At 31.1% G+C, this 24,667-nt stretch overlaps 1 protein-coding gene across 1 annotated transcript; it reads left to right on the top strand.

Annotated features, from left to right (window-relative positions):
- Nucleotides 1-5,274: 5,274 nt before the first annotated feature.
- On the top strand, nucleotides 5,275-13,791 carry LOC114373899 (integrin-linked protein kinase 1-like). The gene is made up of 12 exons (XM_028331467.1): nucleotides 5,275-5,770; nucleotides 7,864-7,938; nucleotides 8,062-8,157; nucleotides 8,647-8,732; nucleotides 8,817-8,937; nucleotides 9,068-9,147; nucleotides 9,636-9,698; nucleotides 10,145-10,251; nucleotides 10,449-10,531; nucleotides 10,971-11,092; nucleotides 11,389-11,500; nucleotides 13,382-13,791. The coding sequence occupies exons 1-12, from the start codon at nucleotides 5,456-5,458 to the stop codon at nucleotides 13,487-13,489; spliced, it is 1,368 nt and encodes a 455-aa protein (XP_028187268.1). The 5' UTR covers nucleotides 5,275-5,455; the 3' UTR covers nucleotides 13,490-13,791.
- Nucleotides 13,792-24,667: the final 10,876 nt, after the last annotated feature.

Raw genomic sequence — 24,667 nt, 5'->3', positions numbered from 1 at the left:
ATAATAATTAAAATTCTAATAAATACGATTCGTAACAAGCTTTATTTTACAAAATATATTTTTTATATGTGGTCTTAAAAGATTTATTAAAGTGAGTTTTATGAGAAAAAAACAAAAATTCAATTGAGTTTCAAGATTGGATAAGGATGAATAAGGTAAATAATAAATGCATCATCTCATATTTATCTAAGATAATGATGTTAAAGTGTAAGTAATTTTTTTTTTTTTTGCTACGTAATAAAGAAAAGATAAACTACTATAGTCAAATAATAAAAAAATTAAAATATAAATAATATGTATAAATACATATATAAACTATTTAATTTTTTTTTTATGAACTGCCAAGGTTTTTTATTTATTTATTGCAAATTAAAGAATTATTTTTCTATTTGAAGGTAGTCATGAATTAACACAAGAAGAAGATATAAGGCAAAATAGATCTACAATAGCCTGACTTTACGAAACCGAATCAAGCTGCACACGAATAGAGCTCCAGTCTAAGATAAATGCAGGCCAAATGTGGAAACTACTTCACCATCTTGCAAAACACAAAAAAATAAAATAAATGAACGTGATGATGTCAAAACGAAAGACTGGTGGAGGCTTTTCTAATATATTAAAATTCTAGGAAAAAAGAGTGAGTTTATTTTTTAATATGAAAAAACTTAATTATAATCAGATGTGCTATGGACTATGTTTCCAAATATGACAGCCCAAATCTAATGGTCCTTGTTACTTGTGTATCGTCCAAGACCCATAGAATAGTCACTGTCGGGTATCAAATTCAGGGCCATTGTGCATTTGAGTTGTACTAATAAAATTATATATAGTCCCTCTTTTTTAATTGACTGATGTTTTAGGATTTAAAAAATATATATTGACCAATATTTTTAGTTTTCAATGAGTTATTAAAGATTTATTTTAATTTTATTCTCTAATAAATACTCTTGAAAGATATGATAATATATTTATTGAAATAAAAAATATTAAGAATATTTTAATAAAATTGTTCTTTGATAAATATTACTATCTCCAGACCCTAATATAAGCAAAACAAAATTTATGTGTAATGAATTAAAATATAAATAAATTTTAATTAATTCTTTTATTTAATGATATTTTTTAAAATATCTTTTATTTAATTATAATTGTTGCGGGTGCGGTACATTTTCAGATCTGGAAATTTGAATAGCATGGAGTTTTCTTTTCTTTGTTCTGTTTTTGTATTCTTTTATTAATTTATTGGATTATGGTTAGTTTATTTTGCTGATTAGTGTTATGGAGTTGCTTGATTTTTGTAGTTGTTATTTCTAGAATCTCAGTTGCTCTTCCCTCAATTTAGAATGAATTGAAGAGATCATCACCAGCAAAAATGAAATTAGAAAGAAAGAAAAAAGAGAAAAAAAATTATTATAAAAAAATCAAAATGAATTAAAAATAATATTGGTTAAACAAGTCTCCCATTGTAATGAAAAATCTGATACCTGATAAACTTGTCATCCTTTTCAAATGAATTAAAAAAAAAATCATTGAAGAAACTGTTGTTTTAATTTTTTTATTCGGTAAGTATTCTTGTTATTGTAGGTAAGTATTCTTTTATATTTAATAAAAATTATTGTTATATTATTTTTTATTATTTATTGTGGGTTATAAGTTGTAGTAACAATTATCAACAAGCTCAATGGTTCATTAAATGTTTAACTCTATTTACATTAAAAAAATGTATTTAATACGATAAAATAATTAAATATTATGTTAAAGTACATGCTTACTATTCGTATATGCATTTTCTTCTTCTTTTTTTTTTTTACAAGCAATTGAGAAAATATGATTGAAACATGACAGCAGAAGAACTATATGATGACAGCAAGAGAAAATTCAACATACAAAATTGTTATTATTTTAGAAATAATTTTGCATTATACTTCATTTAACCCAAACCCAGTCTAAAATACAAGCCATTGACTACAAGAATTAGTTCTGTTGTATATGCACTTCTGTAGGAAGGCAATTGCAAAGGCAATATCCACCAAGACACAACGTAGGGCAATCTGGGCGATGTGAACAATATGGATAACAATCTTTGTCGGCTTTGCATTGATCACCTTTTGCAAAAGTTTGTTGCGTTAAACCTGAAAGTAAAACCCAAAAAGAATCATCAAGTGAAATGTTCTTTTAAAAAATAAATCAAGATTTATATAATCTTCAAACATAAAGTTTTACCACCATTAATTCCAAGCCATACTTATTTAGTAGTCAGTTATATATTTGTCGCCCAAATCTTTTGAAGTAATTAGCTATTTATAAGGTTTTTTTATCTATAAATATTAATTATTAATTTATTAGTTTTTATTAGTCGGAGGAAAGTTTTATAAGAATTGTTGAACGAAATATGTTTGCTTTTAGCAAAAATAAGCATACAAAAAATATATAATAACATTTTTATTTTTTAAAAGATCTGCATTAATTGGTATTTTACATTTTGAAAATAACCTGTGCATTTCTAACCAAGGCACACAAAAAAAAAATTAAAAAATGGGAAAGTACCAGATGCAACCAGAAATAGGAACATAAAGAGTGCTAATTGATGATGAAGTGAAGCATTCGCCATTCTTTCTCGAGGTTTTTGCTGCAAGTATCTGATAGGGACTTTTGTTCTCGAGTTTTCTTCGTCGTCAATTTGACTGGGATACCAAGACCATATGCAACAAATTTATACTTGCAAACTTGCAGTTATTAAAGAATGGTTGAATATTTTGAATTGAATAATAAATATAACAATTGATGCCTATTTTTTGCTTTTTGACTCTTGAGTCAAGAAATTAAATGAGTTCAAACTGTCCATGTCTCAAATTCAGGGTCATTAAGTACTTGAGTTGAAATAATAAAATTATAATAAATTTTATGTAAAATAAATCGAGGAAAAATCAATTTACATTATTTCTTCCTCCGTTGTGTTATATTATCATATATTTGATACATTTTTTTTACTTAAAATATATTTTAATTTTTTTGTAAAAAGACTATTTTAAAGTTAAAATTTAAATTAAAATAAAAAATAAAAAGTCTCACCTTATTTTTAATTTATTTCTTATTTTCAAAGATTTAATTTATACAGCAACAAAGAAAACAAAAAACATTGTTTTCAGTATTTCCTGTACAAATATTTGAAAACAGGAAACAAATTAAAACAAGGCAAAAAATTGTAATTAAAAAATAAAAACAGAAAATGAAAATAAAAAACAAAAGTGCAAGTAAATATGCCTCAAATGTTTTGTTTTATTTTCGTACAACTATTAAGTAAAGATGAGAAAAGAGGAGATTATTAGAATTTTTTTTATTCATATAGGAATTCAACTCAAACATTAAGAGTTTACAGTAATTTAAACACATTGCTTAATCAACTTAGTTATATCCTTTGATAAAAGTTAAGCTCCTTATTTTTAAAAAGTTTTTCTTCAAGTGTTATTTTAAAAAGATTTAAAATATATTCATTTAAAAAGATCAGAGATACTATTTTCTTACAAACTCTCTTTCAAATCTTTTTACTAATAGTAATTGAAGGATTTAAAATTATTCTTTTTTATTTTGTCCATTTTTTTTACCTTCTCTAATTAATGCAACTTAACGGACACTAACTATTTTATTCTTAAAGTAAGGATCATTAAGTGCCCCTATTGAATGAATAGAACAGTTTCAGTTTGCGTCTTTTGACTTTTTAGAAATGTAACTTATCCCCCCAAATTAAGGGTCATTGAATATTTCAATTTAATGAACAGAAAATTATTACTAGTATTTTTATAAAAGTAATGAACAGAAAATTATGAAAGCTCAAATTGTTAGGATCAGCCAATACCAGCAGGACATAAGAAATTATCATGTCAAATACAGCTCCAGCGGAGGCATAGTGAAAGCACTAGGGCTTAAGTGGCGTGAGGTTCAGCAAGAAATCTGAGACATATTATAAAAGAGGTAAAAGTATGGCATGTGTTGTGAACTAATTAGAATTCTGAACAAAGAATTCAGAAATATGGTAATTAATTATGTTCTGCTCAGTGCTCAAGATGTAAATTAAGCTCCTATTGTCCAGAGTAGAGTGACTAGATGTTCGAAATCTTAATCAGTTTTTATTTTTTAAATTGTCAGAGCTTAAATTTGAGTAATTTTTTTAATGATTCTGTAATCCGGAAATTGCTTTTCGGATATAAATTATATTTAGGATAAAAAATGACAACGCACCTTGCAATGGATACACAATATTAATAATTGCTATCTATACGCACACACAATATTAATAATTCAATAAAAAAAATTTAGGTGAATGATCCAATAAATATAGGATTGCAATGGATTAAAGTAAAATTCTACTATCAAAGAAGAATAATGAAAAAAAGAAGAGTAGGGGAAAAAATGAAGAAATATGTTTAGAAAACAACATAGATAGAATGCAAAAATAGGGTTTTATATAAAAGGATATTTTGGATATCTACAAGAAAAAAATGGAGAATATATTTAGTATTTAGGATTGGTATAAATAGTAATTACCTTTTTCTATTCACAGAATTCGCATGTAATAGCTTAATACCCCTAAAAAAAAAGTTGGCATATAATACCTTTTGCTTGAGGCACATCACATATAACATCTCTAATCAAAGACATATAGAAGATATCAAAAGAAATTTATAATACTCATTCACATACATCTTACTTGATCAATTAAATTAAATTTTCTTGATATATAATCAAGTAATTAAACACATGTAATTAATATTCTAAAATTACAATTGAATTATTTAGGTATTAATTAAATTTGATCATTGAAAGAATAATTTTTATCGGTTAAGACAAAAAAAAATTCCCTTGATATATAAAACTTTAAATTCTTGTTGAAAATACACTCGATAATTAAATTAAATATATACTAATCATTAAATAACATGCTGCTGTTAATATCATTTCTAAAAGGAGTTCTCAAATTTCAACGACACTGCTGCTGGTGAAAAGAGAAAAACAACATGCATCAAACACTGTCCATTCCACAAAAGAAACGGTCGAGATCTTCTTAAATCTACAGAGATGAACAACGTCGACAATTGCATCACAGATTCATTCGCAGTTTACGGCGCACGTTAGTCAGATATGTACTCATGCGCCGGGTTGGCGCGTTCGCTGGCATTTCCGCAGACGAGTCACGCGCTTAGCACAACGCGTACAATCCACGGTATCCTCCGAAAAGTCCGAAATTCAAACATTTCTTCCACGTTGGACTGAACAAAAAGCTAAACATCGTTCACAAGTGGCTTGCTTGGTCGGACTAGGAAAATTTTGAAAGCTAAGCAAAACCGAGCTTTACCCAATTTTCTTCCTGTTGAATTTTCCACGGTTCAGTCTTCAAAATCACATTTTTCTCGATCTTCACCTTCTGGGGTGCTTTTTTTTTCTTTTGTTTTTCGCCATGGAATCGAAAAACCCTGCGAGGTTTACGCTGGGGAAGCAGTCGTCGCTGGCCCCAGAACGCCATAACAAAGAAGCAGAGCTCCAAAACGATGGAGAAGTTGTTGATCAGGGTGTGAGGTTGATGTATTCGGCATTCGAAGGCGATGTAGATGGAATTTGTGAGGCGTTGGAGTCTGGTGTGAGTGTGAATTACAAGGATATTGATAATCGCACTGCTCTTCATGTCGCAGTGTGTGAGGGATTCACTGATGTTGTTGATTTGTTGCTCCAGAAAGGTGCCGAAGTTGACCCCAAAGATCGATGGGGGAGCACGGTAACTAAACTTTTTTATTTTCTTTTTTTCAATTCCTGATTTGGTTTAGTACCAGCAGTGATTGTGATTTGATATTTGATATGATTTGGTGGTGTTGTTATTTCCAGTTTTTAGTTTGACAAAGCCGATAACATTACCAATTTACCATAGATGTCATTTAGAAAAGGTCAAAGGTTAGGCTTCGGTCTTCAGGGTTGTTTTATTGTATCCTGGTTTAATGTTGTTTGACTAGGCAAATGCTTTATCGTGTCATGTGGATTCATTCCGTGCGTTGTAATGCCCGAATAATTGATTGCACATCGAGTTGGAGATTAACTTCGGAGGCATTTTGTGCACATAATTATTGTTACACTTTGCACAGGGCGGTTGACTAATTGCTTAGCTATGAGTTTCTTGAAACAAATTTAAGTTAGGTTCTCCTCTTACCGAAAGGAGCTTGATCTTATCTTTACATTTGGTTATTATTATTCTTTTTGAACTTAAAGTGGAGTGTTGAGACTTTGGCAAGTGTACCAAATCGCTCTTAAGTAATAAAACTCGGTGGTAGTTTAAAAAGGAAAGACAATTAATAAAGATGTCAAGACTAGACAAACCCAACTGGCCTACGATGCATGTAAATATGATATTCATTAACCAATGCACTGGTATTAGTTCTACCCACATCGGTTAACTACTTGCCCCTGATGCCTCACGTTGGCAAGCCTATTCTAACTACCTATCTCCCAAATGCGCCTTTGCGAAGATTCAATAATTAAAATGCATTAAGGTTAAGCTCTAGATGTTGCTTAAATGCATGGGCAGTAACTCCCTAAAATCGATGCATGCATTGAATCTTAAATATTTATTGGGAAATACCCAGCAAATAAAACCCAAAAGAAGTTTAAGAACAAATGCAAGATAACAAGAAAAGAATTAGAACAGAAAAACCCGTGAGAAATTCCCTTTGCATTGATAATTCTTGGAGCACATCGTACATCGTTGGCTTTTTAGGCCTGCCAGGCCCTAGGGGATTAGCCACTCATAGCCATTGAGGGCTTACAATCGGGGGTGAAGGAAAGAATGGGGATAAAAACAAAGAATATAGAGAGAGAAGAGAGCTCAGGCTTAGAGTGCTGAGAATAGTGCTATGAGACGAGGTGATGACTCCTTGGAACTGCCTCTCTATTTATAGTTGCTGAAGTGGGCTTATGGGCTTTCGTAGTCGCACTCAGCTCCACATCTCGCGCTTAGCACGTTCAGATCGCGCGCTGGACGCGCCATGCAGGCTTAGCTTGTGCTTCTGTTGGATCGCGCGCTGGGCGCCTAGTTGGGCTTAGCGCGTAACGATTTCTGCTCCTTCGTGCTGCTTAACGCCACGCTTAGCGCGTGCAATTCGCTTAGCGCCCTGATGCGCGCTTAGCGCCATTGTTGGGCTGGGCTTGCTTCAGAATTCCTTCTTTCTCTTCCTTTGTGTTGCCATTTTTTGCTTAATGTACCCTCATTTTTCGTATCTGCAACCAGAAATTCAATTTAATTAATGTTTTCAACTTTTAATTATAAATAACTGCTAAATAATTAATTTTAAGTCAAAATTTGACTATTTAACTACTATTAATTCACAATTATTTAGCAGTTATCATGGAGCAAGGAGTTTTCATGAGCATTTATTTGGCATTGTGTTTACATCTAATTTTCGGAAGTAGATACTTACTTCTGTTTCACGTTGACTTAGTGCTTGTCTGTGTAAAATATTTGTATGATGGGAGTAAACATCAAGAGGATATAAGTAATGTGAAACTTGGAAAATATGATGGATCTTGTGCTGGAAATTGTACTAGGTTTCTTTCTGCTTGAAGTGTTAAACTATTAATTCTGGTTGTGCTTATCCATAGTTTAATTCTCAATGAAGCGATAAACAGACTCATGCTGTATTATGTTTCTGCTGAACTTTTTTGTTTGTTTGTAGTCTTGTCTTCGTGCTCTCTCTTTTCCTCTTCTCTGTATTCTGTAAGGACTGTTCCAGGGTCTTCTGTATGGGCCACCTTTGAAAATAAAATACTACTATTAGATATGTAATTACTGGACTGATTATTAATCTTCTATCTCTTAAACAGCCTCTTGCAGATGCTATTTTTTACAAAAAGAATGACGTGATCAAACTATTGGAGAAGCATGGAGCAAAGCTTCTGGTGCGTGTGAATTTAATATTTTCAAACTATCAAGTTGTCGTATTTATTTGTCTTGTCATGTAAGTTTTAGCTTTTGTATTCTGCTGGTGTTTACCAATATTTGTTGTGACTATACTGTTTCAGATGGCCCCTATGCATGTTAATCATGCACGTGAAGTCCCAGAGTATGAAATCAATCCTAAAGAGCTTGATTTTACCAACAGTGTGGAGATAACAAAGGTAAAAACTTTGGTATGATTTACTGTTATTATTATTTTTTACAGTCAATTTAGTCTGTCTTCAGATTATTTTATTTCATAAACCTTGAAGATTTAATAAGAAATTTTATAATTGTATTGTCCATCATTAGATTTGTAACACATTTTATTTTTTTTGGTTTCTTTATTTCCCCCTTTCAATTATTATGCTGAGTTCTAGTTAATGATTTTTGTAAGTTTTATTAATAGCTATAAGCAGAAGCTGTGCTGTATAGGAATGAATTTTTATGATAAATTTTTTATTGCCATGTATTGGGAACAGAATTGTTGTGAAGCTAGCTAATTCCTGTTTCTTAAGGAATTCAACTACTAGTGCATATCTAGACCCAGCTTGCAGATTCACTTAAAATGTTGTGTTTCTGCATACATAATTACTTAAGTGCATAGATCGTCTTCAATTCCATTGCTTCTAAATGATTGTCGTAACTTATAATCTTGCCTTGATTTGCAGGGGACTTTCTGTATTGCACTGTGGCGTGGAACAGAGGTTGCAGTAAAAAAGCTTGGGGAGGATGTAATTAGTGATGAGGAGAAAGTGTGAGTTTCTCTCAACCATTGTGCAACTATTATTACAGTTTGCTATATACTTTCATGATAATTAATATACTTGATTTTTCACAGGAAGGCTTTCAGAGATGAGCTTGCTCTGTTCCAGAAAATCCGGCATCCAAATGTCGTCCAATTTCTGGGTGCTGTGACCCAGAGTAGTCCAATGATGATTGTGACGGAATATCTTCCCAAGGTTTTTTGTCCTACAATTTCATGGACCATGGTTTTTGGGGCTTTTCTTGGGAATTGGGATGTTTGTTTGAAGTTTAACAGTAAATTGATAGAAAATGATCCGTTCTTAATCTTATCCCCATGTTGTGCAGGGAGATCTTCGTGATTTCTTGAAAAGAAAAGGAGCTTTGAAACCATCGACAGCTGTGAGATTTGCACTTGATATTGCTAGGTATTTGACACTCTCATGCCTCGATTTATTTGGATTCTTCTGTTTGCAACATAGAATCTCAGAATCTGCTCTCTCTTTACCAATGGGGTTATTTAAAATTTTTGAAATTTTATTTTTTTAATTATATAGTAAATAAATTAATGTATATTTATGGATTACCCATTGAAGTCCATGTTTAATTGGGTTTATGTAATGATCCAATCCATTTGTCCAGTAACATAAGTGAGCGGACATAGATAGAGCAAAATAGAATATGATCTAAGTGGTTAAATGGGTTTGGCTCAATATTGTCAATCCTACTTTCTATATGACCCACAAAGACAAAATAAGTTGTTAATTTGATGAAAAGGCACTCAGTGCAATTTTGAAAGATACCTTGTTCATACATAATTCTTGATTTGAACAGTTTCTTATCCGAATTTTCACTGATTACATGTCATACATGGAATTTTGTTTTACTCAATGCAATTTTCTTTGAAATCATGTAGGGGAGTGGGTTATTTGCATGAAAATAAGCCATCACCCATTATTCACCGTGATCTTGAGCCTTCGTAAGTTTTTCTTTTGTTCAATTATTGTTTTTTCCTCTATTCTTTCTTATTGGCTTAAATATCTTTTTCATTCCTACAAATTAGCACTATTTTCATTTTCGTCTTTGCAGATTTATTTTTGTTGTTTTAGTCCTTGTAAAATGTTTTTTTTTTTTTTCTTAAAACATTTTAGATAACACTTTTTTCACTCTTTAAAACATTTTTTTATTGTTCAAAGCGTTATCTAAAGTGCCTTAAAGACGAAAAACAAAACAAACATATTTTATAAGGACTAAAATGAAAAAAATAAATTTGCATGGACGAAAATGAAAAAAAACACTAAATTGCAGGGATGGAAAATGTATTTAAGCCTTTCTTGTTCTTTATGTGAAGTCCATGTGTCTGGTTTAATAGTCTGATACAGTCTACACTTTTTTTATAAATATTGCTTATGAGTAAGCTAACAGTAATATATTGCGGGATGATTCTGGGCACCTAAAAGTTGCAGACTTTGGGGTTAGCAAGTTGCTGGCAGTTAAAGAAGACAAGCCTCTAACTTGCCACGATACTTCCTGTGGGTGCTGCTTTTCTTCAGAACTATCATTATGCTCACTTGAAATATCTAAATATCTGAAATTCTGTATTTTCTTATTCACGGGGCATAAGATAATATTGTCATTATTGTGACATTTTGCATGTGCTGGACTTTTACATGCTGATTCATGGTTTAATTTTCTGAAACTGGGAATTTTTTTTTGTTTTTGTTTATAGGCCGCTATGTGGCTCCTGAAGTTTTCAGACAAGAATATGACACTAAAGTGGATGTATTTTCATTTGCACTAATTCTGCAAGAGGTAACTATTTTTAATGTTTCATCTTCAAATGGAAAGCTACTAAAAGCTATACATTATAAAATATTTTATGGAAATATTATCATTGTTATTTTTTATCCATTTATCTTGTATCCATATGCAGTATGAAACCTGTCTTGACTGCCACTTGAATTGACCTCTACATAGTCCATAGTAAACCATGTTCCTAAGTATTTAAACTACATTGTTTATCCTTGAAAATCAGCTATGCAGATTTTTAATATCCTTTTAATTTCATTATTTACTTCTCTTCTTTCCCTTCAGAGCCCAATAATTTAAACAATATGATAGAATGCTTTTGTGCTATTGAGTTTTCAACGATATTTATTGGTTTTATGGAATTATTGTAGCTTTTGTGTGAAATGTTAAGATCCTAACTTGCTATAGTCATTATTGATGTTTCTTGTGTGCTATCTTTTAGATGATTGAAGGCTGCCCTCCTTTTTCTGCAAAGCAAGACAATGAAGTTCCTAAGGTATATGCTGCAAAAGAGCGTCCACCTTTCCGAGCTCCAGCCAAGCATTACTCCTATGGAATTCGAGAGTAAGTCTTCTATGTTTCTTGGGTTATTTTTCCTATCCAGCAAGTGAAATGATTTGCCAAATACACTCTACAGTCTACACAAACACAAGTCATGGAAAACATCAATTAAGCAAATGTGGTTATTAGTCTATAGCATGCATGACTCACATTGCTATTTTGTTTGTTTTGTCTGAGTGTGGGATTACAACAATACTTCTGATTTAAGATGATATCTTTGCCAAGTTTTTCTTTTTCTCATTTGATAATTGATTAGTCACATTTTTTTTACATTTTTCTGTTCTCTATAATGATTATAGATTGATTGAAGAGTGCTGGAATGAAAATCCAGCAAAGAGGCCAACATTTAGGCAAATAATAACAAGGCTGGAGTCCATCTACAACACAATTAGTCACAAAAGACATTGGAAGGTTATCATCTCTCTTATGTTCCCCCCTCCCCCGCATCAGATTTTTGTGCTTGCATATGCTTGTTCAAAACTGTGTAGACCAGACTGAATGCTTCATCTTTGTTTATAAATATTAATGAATATTTGAAACATGCTTCTGGTTTGATAAAACAAAGAAAAATAGTAAAATGATATAACCTAGGAGAGAGCTTGTAACATGCAAAAGAAATGGTTTATTTCTTTTGGTTGCTGTACTGACTTTGGTAGCAATCAAATGTGTGGTTTCTTTAGCTGTTTACTAGATTAATCGGTTGATCTTTGGATATATACAAGACAATTTCATACTCTGACAAAAATTATAATTGAAGTTTGAGTTAAAAAATCATATGCTGCCATACATCCGTTTTCGGGTTTTGGCTTTCTTTGAAATTCTCATAAAGCAATCTGGAAAGTAAGATGTTTTATGACGGGAAATTGTAGGAAGAATGTATCCAACAATCCACCTCCCCCAAAGTTAATGCTGGTTGTATTCAAATATAAGCAGTTGGCAATTTTTTTTTTGGCAAAATTGTAAATTTGGTCTCCCACTCCTCTTTCTGATTTGGTCCCCCACTAATTTAATTCACAATTTGGTCTCCCTATTTTGTAAAATCGTGCAATGTTGATTCCCCAGACCACAATTGAACGTTGACCCGTTAACAAGTGATGTTGATTGGCACGTGTCACGTTCTTATTGAATGATGACTATCACGTGTCATGTTCTCATTGGTCAATGAAAACAACAATTCATTTCACGTGTGACATGTGACAGTTATCATCCAATAAGAACGTGACACGTGCCAGTCAACATCATTTGTTAACCGTTAACGTCCAATTGTGACCTGGGGACCAACATTACACGATTTTATAAAATAGGGAGACCAAATTTGTAAATTAGATTACTGGGGAATCAAATCCGAAATTGAAGATAATCTGAGAGACCAAAAATGTAATTTTGCTTCTTTTTTTTTCAAGCATTAAACATTAGGTGGCAGTGGGTGAAAATGAGTCAAGTCAAGCCAAGCTTTATTAGGCTTGAGCTCGGCTTGAGCTCAGCTTGAGTTAAATACGTAAGACTTAGCTTGACTCATTACCTGTCATAAACTTTTTTTTAAGGCTCGACTCGGCTTACATAAAAGCCTGATTTGACTCACAAGCCTATTTAAAAGCTTGCTTAAAAACATCTTTGATTAATTAATTATTTTAAAACCTAGTGAAGTATTAACTAAAAAAAGAAACTTATAAAATTTCATATAAGTAATGTACAAATCCAAAAATAATTGATAAACAAAATCATATTGAATTCAAGTCGCTAAAGCATAAAGTATATCAAAAGAAAATAAAAAGAGCATAATATTAAAAAATGTATGGATTAGAGATGATTTACACTAATATAGCCAAACAAAATAAAATAAAATTTGGACAAGATAAGATAAAATTGAATGAAATAAAATCTGGACGAAATAAAATCTGAATAAAATAAAATTTAGACGGAATAAAATCTGTATAAGATAAGATTTGATAAAATAAAGTTATTATTATTATTATTATTATTATTATTATCATTGTTAGTTAAACAGATCGACTTGTCAAGTTTAACAAGCTTTTTTTATAGTTTGGGCTTGATCTTTTTATCTAAAAAGGCTTTTTAAAAAGCTTGAGTTTGACCTTTATAATAAACAAGCCGAACCGATCCGAGTCTTGCATAGACCGAGCCAAAGGCCCTCGACAAGCTACTCGGTTCATTTCCACCCTTAGATGGCACTATATATTTCATTTATTTGAACAGATTTGGCTGATTACAGAACATGCGGAGGAATTGTAACATTAACAATTTTTGTTCCTTGCTGTTTGTAACATGCAGGTTAGGCCATTGAAATGCTTTCAAAATCTGGAGGCCTTATTGAAGAGAGATCATTCAAATGGAAGTAGTCGTGGTGGTTCATCTCGCTCCACATCAAGCAGAATATGAAGGAGAACATTGGTCTTGTCCTGTTACTTGAAAATATTGGTATAAGGATAAAAATAGCAACCAAATTTGACTTCTAGAGTTGGAGCTTTTGCAACATTTTCTCGTGTGTATTCATTCACAGGTTCGTGATTGTTTTCGTCTTTCAAGATTCTTTATACTTGTCGATGATTTGTTTCCAATTATATTATGTCTGGTCATAAAATTAGTATTTGTATGTAACATAAACACGTATTCTAGGGAATTTGCTCCTTCTCATGTTCATTATTATGTATGTGTTAATTGTTATATTTTTGTTGGGTATATACTTATCATGCAATATGACTTCGCTATAAATTTTTAGCCGAAGAAATTCGCCAATTAAATCGAAATTGAAAGTCGGCTAACGTATATACATTAACATTAAGCAACAGAATTAAGATGATTAATAAATAATCTACTACGTGAATAAGTGATTATGGAGAAAAAATAGAAGCATTTTTAACTTTCAAGTGTAATTGAGTCTTTTGATTTTTTGGGTTAATAAGTGATCGATAGGAGGTATTCGTTTAAAAATGAGAACATGGGCCTTTTTTACTCGAAGTCCATTTTTGGAGGTTGACAAAAAAAGTTTTGGTAGATAGAAGGGTATAATAAGGGAATGCCATGAAATTATATATCATATATGAACAATTTTGTTAATTTACAAGTAACGTGTCACTAATGAGTTAATTTAAATATGCTCTAAAATTTTAACATATTATCTAATTATGTATGATATATTATGTTATTAAAAGACACTTTCCTCAAACATCAACTTTTTTCCCTACACTTTTATATTCACTATTCATATTCACGAAAAAGAAAATACTATTCATTGTTAAGTATCAATAATAAGAAAATAGATGGAATCGTACCTGACTGTAAGAAAATTAGCAATTAAAAAAAAATAACAATCGAAGAAAATTAACATAAAAGTTTTCCCTTGAACATCAAGAAATAAAACTCTGAAATATAATTTAATTTTTATTCATGAACAACTTACATTAGGCTTGTTTTGATATAAGCTTATGCAGAAACACTCCTAGGAAAATAAAATAAGAAGAAAAAAATAAAATAAATTTTTCTATAAACTCAAATTAACTAATACATAAAATTAAATTATAAAAGTTCTCTCATAATTATCATTAGTTAACAGAGACTATTGTTACTAGACTAGAATTCTAACATAAATGTAATTATGTTAAACTTAAAAAATATTGATATGCGTAGTGGTCTTAGTTTACTTAACCTAAATTAGTTTATATAATGTTTGGATGCTAGTAGTCTATGAAAAAAAATTACTTGAAAACAATATAACTTTATATATTATTGTTAGTTAACTTTTGATTAACTTAGCTGTACCACCACCATAAAGTCGAAGCAATATTAACTACATAAAATACACTTCAGAAAAAAGAAAGAAGAAATTTTGTTATAAATGAAAAAGAATCATACTATAATATCTGTCCTACAATCCCCCATATGTGCCTTGTCTTGGTTGAAAAACTTCAAATAATTGTTATTTTGAATAAGAAGCATCTCTTGATGATGCCAAAAAACTATGAAATTGTGAATATGATGGATAAGTTTTCTGTTGAAAAGAATCCATGTATGTTGTAAGAAGTAGCTAGTTATTAATTCAGTTTAAACTTGTTAATTAAGAAACATCGATCTGATGATGACAAAGAACTATAACGTTATCAATATGATGGACAAGTTTTGTGTTGAAAAGAGTCCAGTTAATGTATGTTGTTAAAGTAACTAATTATTAATTTTCAGTTTAAAGTTGTTAAGATTAAGCCTTCAAATGAACTATTAAGTTGTCAATATGATGAATAAGTTTGCTGTTTAAAAAAATCCAATGTATGCTGTTAAGAAGTAATTAATTATTAATTTTCAGTTTAGATTTTTGAGAAATTGTGAGGATGAGAAACCAAATACACCGTAGCTCAAATGTGTTTGTCATCTGATCAATTAGCTATAATAGAAGCCAAACACTCAACCGGAATTCCTTCATCAACTCTTTCTCCAAATATGTGGCTAACAATAGTTAGCTCTAGTACCCAAAATTCTTTGACATGGATCATTATAGCAATAATATCTGTTTTGGTAGCCCCTCTTCTTGAGTTGTAACAGCGGATACTCTTAGAAACTGTGGGAGAAATTAAATGCAGTTGGAGTGAAAATTGTTCTTCTTGAACCAATAGTTTTATTTCCTTTGAAGGACTTCCTGAATTATGAGTAGAATGCTTATAGCAAATTTAATACGTAACGAGAAAAGAAAGATTTGATTTTACTAAAACGGCTTACATTGTTTTAGTTTTTTCTTCTTCTTTCCCTTCACCATTACCTATCACTCTCGCTGATATGTACATTTCACTCCTTTTTAATGATTTTTAGATAGGCATTTGATTTATATGCTTTGAGAATAAAGTGTTTTTTTTACCTAATTCATGAAGAATGAATTGTAGTTATTTTTTTATATATTATTCTTACAAGACACACGTTTAATATTAAGTTTGTGATTAATTTTTACAACGGATATATAGTCTTCCCTCAAAATGTATTCTTAAGCCATTGTTAATGGTACGATTGATATTAATGTCTCCGTCTCTCCCTTGTCTGAGGCTTCAGCAAAACATTCACAACACAATTCTTAATGTTGTACTAATGAAAAAAAAAACTATTAATTTTTTTTTATTAATGTTGTACTGATGAAAAAAAGTTAATAGAAAGTCAACTACTATTGGACATAAAGAATATGTCGAATTGTAAAAGACAATTTTCAGTCAAATTTTTTTTTTATATTTTTTAATTTTATTGGATCCTGATGTCTTAATATATCCACATTTATTACTACCGTTGATAGAATTTTGGTTTTCTGGTAAAGATTCTGATATATTTTTACAAGTTTGACCATTTAATCTGACAACCAAACTAATCTTTAGTCCTGTTAAACATTAAGTATTTGGCAAAAGGAGGGGAAAAAAATACTTGCTCAACCTATTAACTAAATGTACGAAAAAAAAAAGCATATTAAATGATAGATTTTGTTACCGGCGGTGGCATGACTTAATAGGAAATATTTACAGTAACATTTAGCAGGATTCATGTTTTCCCCATATGGAACCATAGAATTACTCTATGAAGCATATTTAAGAAGTGTCTTTAGGGTGCACGTTCGGATCAAAAAGATTAATTTGGTTGCTGAAAATGGGTTAAAGTCTAAACCCAAAGTAGCCAATCCAAATTGCAGGCATGCTTACCCAATTGTGAAGAGATAACAAAATTTCCCACTGAATCTCAACACTGTGTGGAAGCAGCGTTTCCCCATTTGGACAGTTTCAAATGTGCAAGCAAATCTGCTACCTTTACCTTTTTCTTGTTTCAGCACAGACCGTGTGCCGTAAGGCAAAGGGCTCAAAATACAAAAAAGAAATTAATTAATCAATTAATTAATATTCGTGAATGAATGTGAATAATACTAATCTATAGACTATATATAATCTATATAGCACACAATTGTTGCCCAACTTTAGCATAATAAAGAATCTGCTAACATGAATTTGCCAATTAGTGGGGAACCATAGAGTCCAACTCAACCCTATTATTTTGAGAAAGCTTTGCACGTAATGGACACATAAGCTTCACTTCAACTATAGTGTTGTTTCAGCTTCAACTACAGTGTTGTCTTCGTACGTAACATTTTTTTTCTGAAACTCAAGATGGGGCAAATCCAAGGTTGCTGAACGTGGAAAACTCTTAATATAACTGGTTGCTCACTTTATAATCGTATCTTGTACGTACTCCTTCAAATTGGGGATGAAATCGTGTGCTCGTGTGAATCAAACTTCCAATTAATTTCTGTCGTTGGTAAATTTAAGTTCCTTGTCAAACTTGAATTCAGTTTTCCTCTAACGCTGACATCAAACTGAAGATAGCTATAAATTGATGTTGGTGATGAAATTAATTATGATCTCGTCTAAAGGTTTATATTTTTTATTTTATGCAGGCACTATGACCAATGACCTCACCAAATTAAAGTACTTATTTATCTCTTCAATGATGATCAGAATATATTAACAACTAATATATTATATCTCATTAAGTTTTTTTTACTGAACTATCTTATTAAGTTAGAAACACTTGTACAAATTTATTTAATTTGAATTTATAAAAGTGATTTATGAATTTTTTTTGTAAGTTTTTTTTAAACTTATTTTAAAATGAAAAACTTATCAAAATAAGTTGTTTGAAAGTTATTTTAATATACTTCCAGATAGCCCTCCTGATTACCAAAAAAAAAAAACTTCAAGATAAAATTTAAAAATAAGCTCGCGTATGATTAGCATATTTATTTTTTTACGTTGATTAGCATGTTATTATTAACGAATTATTAATATTATTCTCACAAGTATCTTTAATTTGGGGCAATCTTGCTCCAAACCTAGCTAAATAAATTATGATTCATCATCTTACTAAAAACTAACCCCTTCGCTAGATGTAAAACTTGTTTAGTATTTTTCTTTTTCATGTAACTAAAAACATATATACCTCCCACATGCATATAATTTCCGTAAAACAAACTAATAAATTATCTTATAGTCTGATATAAAATTATTTACATACTTGGATATTTTCAGAATGATACTCTCTATAATTCAGATTGTATATTATTTTTTATTTTTAAGTTAGTGTGATTTCATAAGTGTCACAGTTTATCTTTTAATATCTCACAACTCACATATTGAAAGCTTAGGGCTAGCTGCAGCCACATGGGAATAGAGCTAGCCAATACTATTGCAACGATTTCCTGTGATTCTTCACGCGGGGATGTCACGGGCAACGCTAGAAGATGGTCTTGCTGTAATATTAGAGAATTAATGCACTTCATATGATTTTGTACTAGGACCCAACTACCTTTTGAAATGCTCTTAATAAGATTGCCCTACTCTTTATGTGTGTGCGTGTTTGTGGGTGGAGACTTTGTCTCTATAATAAACCATCATGCTTGGCATCACTGGGCAATGGAAAACTAGGACTATGAAAAAAAGATCATTTGCTATGCTTTCATGGTTGAGATATATACAAACATGCCTAGCAAAAAAATAACAGTGACTTTGTCAGCAAGAAATTGACCTTTGTTAATTATTTTATTTCCATTTTTTTTCCTTTTCCCAGGTTTAAGTTTCAACATATACAGGAGATTTTATTTAGGGATGGGGGTGGGTGAGGATTCCCACTAATAGTGATTCTACAAGTAAAAAAACAAAGAGAGGTTATAACAGGTACAAACTTCCAACTGCTTTTGTGCTTTTTTTAAGGACATCATTGCCCTCTAGAATGTGAAAAAAGAGTGATAGGAAGTCACATAAGTAACAAAATTTATATTCAGCTCCATGTGACTGCCAAGACCAAAAGGTTGGTTCATATCATGCCTACACCCCAATGCAACAGTTAAGAAAAGGAGGCTGAAGCATGATAATGGTTTTTTGAATGAGTGAAGCCTTTAACAAAAAGTTGCACTTTGTACATTCCAAATCCAAAAGAGCAATCAACATTATACATAAGCATTAGTCACTTTTTTTTTCTCCTTTAAATTTTTTAACAGGGTAAATTCATTGATCCCCATACTCCATTAATTTTATGTAACTTGCAGTAAACTTCTTCTTCGTCTAAAGCTTGACACCACTTGTGAAACTTTACAGAGAAGCATCATATTCATAGGTAGATATCACATTACAAAATTTGGCATGAACTTTTCATTCGTAAGAGAAAGAAGTACTAAATTTTTTCTAGTTCTGTTGATCCAACTAGGCAGTGATGGCAGAGGACCCTCAATTTTATCTTGTACATCTTTTTGGATCGTTGGATTTGGACCCATCAACTGAAATTCATAGGATTGTAGAGCAAAAGGCCTAAGGTAACAATGAACCAAGAGGAGGAAAATAGACAACAGATTTATACTGTAATTGGGAATTACAAGCATCTACCAATTACCATTGTGGGTTCTCTTTAGCAAAAGCAAGGGATGGGACCAAGCATCAGTCACCCTGAAGTGGAGTGAGATGAGAGCAGACAGATGTTACCTAATATAGATTGAGTATTTTTGTTGATCTTCAATATTCTTAAGCTTTGGTTGAAAAAAGTTCCACTGACTTCTATTGAGGGACCAAGGACACTAATGCTTACTTTTGATTAGGAGAAATATTTCATGACATTCCTATCAGGTAGTTGAACAAACTATAATGGATTAATGTTGATTTGTTACAAAGTCCTATTCAATTCACTTTAATTCAAAGGCTAACTGTTCTTCCAATAATCCATAGCAATTCCATTTACGAAAGTTATGACAAACATTTTTAGCATCTACCATAAGCAGGGGGGAAATTTTATGGGAAGAGAAGAAACTCCTGAATTTTGTTTTTAAATTTTTTTCAACATCTAAAACAAAACAAAAAAGAAATGAAAACAAAACTAGATTGAACATAAGAAATTCTGGTACCCAGGCCATATTATATTTTGACATATTACAAGCTACAAAACTTGCCAACATTAGAAACACAAAGGGTCTTTTTGGTGCTAAAATGACCAATTCATTCTTGATATCCGAAACTCAATTGGTGGCTGAACAAAAAACAATACAAAATAAAAAAAAACCCTCAAAACTCAACCTTATACTTGAAGCATTTTAGGTGGTATGACATTGACAAAACCAACAACAGTTGACTTGTTTTGGAGGATGGTAATGGTAGCTTTAAATGTGGCCGAAGAGTTACTAAGGCCGTTAATACCGGATATTATAGTTCATGAACAAGTTGTCGTAGTGGTGCTTAAACAAGAGCAAAATCCTTGCAGCCCCCACACGCAATTCTTTAAATTGAATTTAGTTCCCATTTGAGCTAAACTTTCTATTTAAGCATGTGGAAGTGAAAGCCTGTACTTGAATCGGATGAAACCATACAATAGCTTGACGACAAAGAAGGTGAAATTGTGACAACCTACATACTGTGCATTTATGAGATTAGGTTTTGCATTGAAGAACAGCAACGCGTAGCATCATTTGAAAGCCCTATAGAGAATCATGCAATTGCATTGTGGTCCCCTTGTGCAAAGAATATATTACTCCTCAAAGGAACTGCAGCTTGTACTTTGATCCTAACTTTACAGTAAAGAATGAGTGAATAACATTCTCTTCCAAAAGTCACTCTCACAAATTTATCATTCCATAATGGCATTGATTTTGAAGTTTAATTATGCATTTATTGAGGGTAAATAATGACAAAGAAGAGATAATTATGACTTTCCTCTATTTGTTGAGACAGTTATTTGAAATTCAACTATACAAAGTTTAAGTACATGGAAGAATTTAACTATTAGAACAAGTACTATATAGACTAAGCCAAAAGAAAGGTATTTTAAAGAAATTACTTACTCTTGGTTACTTGTTTTATTAGATAAAAAAAGGAGGGGGGAACAGAGGGTTCTCCCAAGTTTCCAAACAATTATAAGGGGGGGCCTCTTCATCCCTTGTCTTCCTTTCTCCCACTCTTTCCTGTTCCTCCCAAACAGGCCCTTAATCAGAGATTTCTCTTCAGGCATCAAGGCTCTAATTTCACAAAAAAAAACTTTATCATGTATTCCACCACGCCACTTCTTTTTTGCATAATTGGTTCACATTGAAAACCATGCATAACCAATAATTGAGAGGTCTACATATGCTCAGTGGTGACACATGTGTTTAACTCGTAGCATTTGGATGGCTGAAGCAAGAGGCATGTGGTACCACTTACCCTCTCATCAACTTGTGGTCCTCGTGGCAGATATGGGCAAGATTTTCTTGTTGTGAAAAACATATAACGAGTTTGACTCATGAGAAAAAATTGGGGTTACCTCTCTAGCCCTTTCCATTTCAGAGATAAATGGAACTACAATTCAAGCTATGAGCAGAAGGTGAGTTGGAAGCTTTGGAATAAAACATGGGAATGCCTTGTCCTCAGCAATACTAATACTATAGCGTCGCCAAGACGGAAATATTGACATGGATTGGCCCTTATAGTGGTGGGTCACCATGGTGTGATGCCTAGAATTATACTAAGCACTTGCAAATAGAGACCATCCATGCAACATTCTGCCAATACCGTCAACATTTGTTAGTTGTATATATGTACTGAAGTATAAACTAGAGAATATGAGGTAAGGATATGATGATGGCATAGAAACTGTGTAAATAAACCAAAAAGTGAAGAGTAGGTGATGTTAAGGTAATGGATATATTGATCTAGCTAGGTTGGACTTGGACACTTTGTGCCTAGATTATACTCCAAATTAATTTTTGGTATAAATCGCAAGTAATTTTTATTGGAGGTAATCTTGTTTGAATGGATGACAAAGTTCTAAGTGAAAGTATTTAACTTAGTTATTTCTGATTAAGCTGGAATAATTGCACCAACTTAGCTCAATTGTACTTATATTAATTTGTCATGTCTAAAGTTACTACTAATTGTTTTAATAATCTATAATTCGGTTAATTTCCAACTTCCAAGTGAGTAAGAATAGTCCCAAATATTGATTTTGAGATGAAAGATAGAGTTTACCTACTTAATTAATTATTCGTACAACCTTTTCATAAAGGGTAAGGAAAAGATAACAAATGGTGGGTACCTTGCTTTGAAGACTAGTGTCTGATTTTATTTTATTTTTCTATTTGCTAAATGAACCATTGTGAGGGGAGGAGAAAAAAATACAAGTATGCATCATTAGGAGGATAAAATAGGACTAGCCAACTACTGAAAATTACTTTCGAAAGCTACAGTTATTCTTTGTCATAAAAATGTTAAAAGCAGGATTGCAACATCGAAAAGTTCTTCCATGTTTTTCTTTAAATAATGTTTCACAGTATAAAATTGCAAAAAACAAAATGTTTCACAGTATAAGTTCCGCAGGGAAAAGGCAACAAAAAAAAGAGTCGTTGGAATAATGCAACATTTCAGCCCACATGAAAAATACTGCGAGTAACATGCCATCGCTTCCCATCAAGCAGTTGTATTTACGCTATTTGTTTGCAATAATGGTAGTGCAATGTGATAGAGGTAAAAAAGTATATTTGGAAATGATATTATATAAATAACGAGCTAGAGCTAAGATCTACATTTTATTAGGGTCTTGACTCTTGATATCTGAATATTATATCAGACCTTTAATTAATTTAATTGAAATTAAATAGAAATATTTAATTTGAACCGCAAAATTTTCTTTATAAGAAAATTAACTATGATATTATAGAAGAAATTAAAATTAATTTTATACTAATATTAAATAAATTCACACAATTGATTTAGTTCAAATTCATCGATCAGATTTGTAAATCACAAATTCAATACTAAAACCAATCAACATTGTGTTGGATTGGTTTGGTTCAGTTATACCTAATTAGACTGCAAATCCAGCCAACCAATTTAATTAGCTCAGTTTAGATTTTTAGATTAATCCAAACTGATGAATATCTTTAGGATTGAGATTCTTAAAAGATTAGTTTGGTATAAAATGTCGTATAAATTTTAAAATTAAACTAGGAATATAATGTTTTATAAGAATTTTTTAAAAACTTTTATAATCAAGATTTTGTGATTTGAATTTTAAGAGATTTATATCATAAGGTTTTATAAGATTTAAAATAAGGTTATGGGTTCATATTTGAAAGGATTCCATGAAATTTTAACTGATATTGATAGCTATAAGAGTCAATGAAAAAATAAGAAAAAACAAATGATAAGGTTTGGATAAAGAAAATAAAATCAAGTCAACTTTTCCAATATTTTTTAGTCATAGTTGTGAAACCCGATGGATCTAGCCAATCAGACCGGTCCAATCGGAATTTGGTGGTCTAATCAAATCAGTTTCACTATTAGATTGATCATGCAATTGACTCGGGATCTTGGTTAGATCAGTCCAACCTGACCGATTTTATAAACAAAAAAAAAAAGATGACCTCTATGACATCATTTTGATGTCTTATTATTATTAATTTTTATTTTGAATTTTGAATTAAGGATGAACTTTTCTTATTTAGTTATATACTTATATATAATAGATACATATATAATTTTGAATTTTTAATATATACCAGGTCAAACCGGATCCATTACTAATCCACCGGTTTAACTACTGACCCACTACCTCGATTGGATCGATGACCGGGTCAGATTTCACAATTATGTTTATAGCTAATTGATTTTAATTCTCTTTCTTCTTAAATTTTCTTTTGTTGTTTTCTTTTTGTAAATCCCACTTTTTATGTTGAGTTTCTACAACAAAATTTTACAATTAATGAAATTCACAAATAACATCATAATGAATCAAAATAATGCAAAAAAGTCTTATATCAAAAGAGCTCAAAGTTGGGGAAGCATAGTGTATCTCTCTCTAGACTTGTGCAATGTCCTCAATGCATTCAAATTAAAAATAAAAAATGCATGAAAATAAAAAATGTACATGCATAAATTTTTTGTAAAACTAAAGGGACTCATTGTGTTCCCACACAAGGCAAACTTATCTTACATAGTAGTTGGACTAACAATCCAGATGTCAAACCCAAAGGGATTCATTGTGTTCCCAAACAATTAATTTTATAAAACTAAACATTTAAGGTTAAATTAGATAAAAAAAAATAGTTGTGGTCAATGGTTCAATTTAGTAAATAATTAAGAAAAGATAGAAGAGTTGATGTGAAAACAATTATAATAAACAATCTAGGATTGCGATTTCAAACTTCCTCCAATTTTTTCCAATTCTAATTCTAACAAAACCTCAAATATTGTCAATTACTGGTATTCAAAAAATCAATTATTAACCTTTGGTCATGATTTAACTATGCTCTTTACCCTAATCAATACTCGATTGATTATATAACTATCATATTAAGTCAAAGGATTAAGATAAAAATAAGAGGGATCAATTAATTAATCTACCTAGATTTCTCATAACCAGTTTGATCATGCAAATTTCATAGAAAATCTTTTCCTAGTTCAATCAATTCCACAAAGATAGTCACCGTCATGCAATAGATCAAGATGATCAATTCCAAATTAACAATAAGAAATAAGGAAGAGATTTAATTGTCTGGAAAACATAAAGGATTTCAGTAAAATTAGAAAAGAG

Source organism: Glycine soja, chromosome 11 (genome assembly GCF_004193775.1).
Source record: "Glycine soja cultivar W05 chromosome 11, ASM419377v2, whole genome shotgun sequence".
NCBI classification, from domain to species: Eukaryota; Viridiplantae; Streptophyta; class Magnoliopsida; order Fabales; family Fabaceae; genus Glycine; species Glycine soja.
This window is presented reverse-complemented; position numbering and strand designations above follow the sequence as displayed.

Excerpts from the sequence above, each read along its gene's own strand:
- LOC114373899 (XM_028331467.1), top strand. The coding sequence starts at position 5,456 with ATGGAATCGAAAAACCCTGCGAGGTTTACGCTGGGGAAGCAGTCGTCG. Across the intron at positions 7,939-8,061 it reads AGCATGGAGCAAAGCTTCTG|ATGGCCCCTATGCATGTTAA; the intron begins GTGCGTGTGAAT and ends ATACTGTTTCAG. Across the intron at positions 8,158-8,646 it reads ACAGTGTGGAGATAACAAAG|GGGACTTTCTGTATTGCACT; the intron begins GTAAAAACTTTG and ends CTTGATTTGCAG.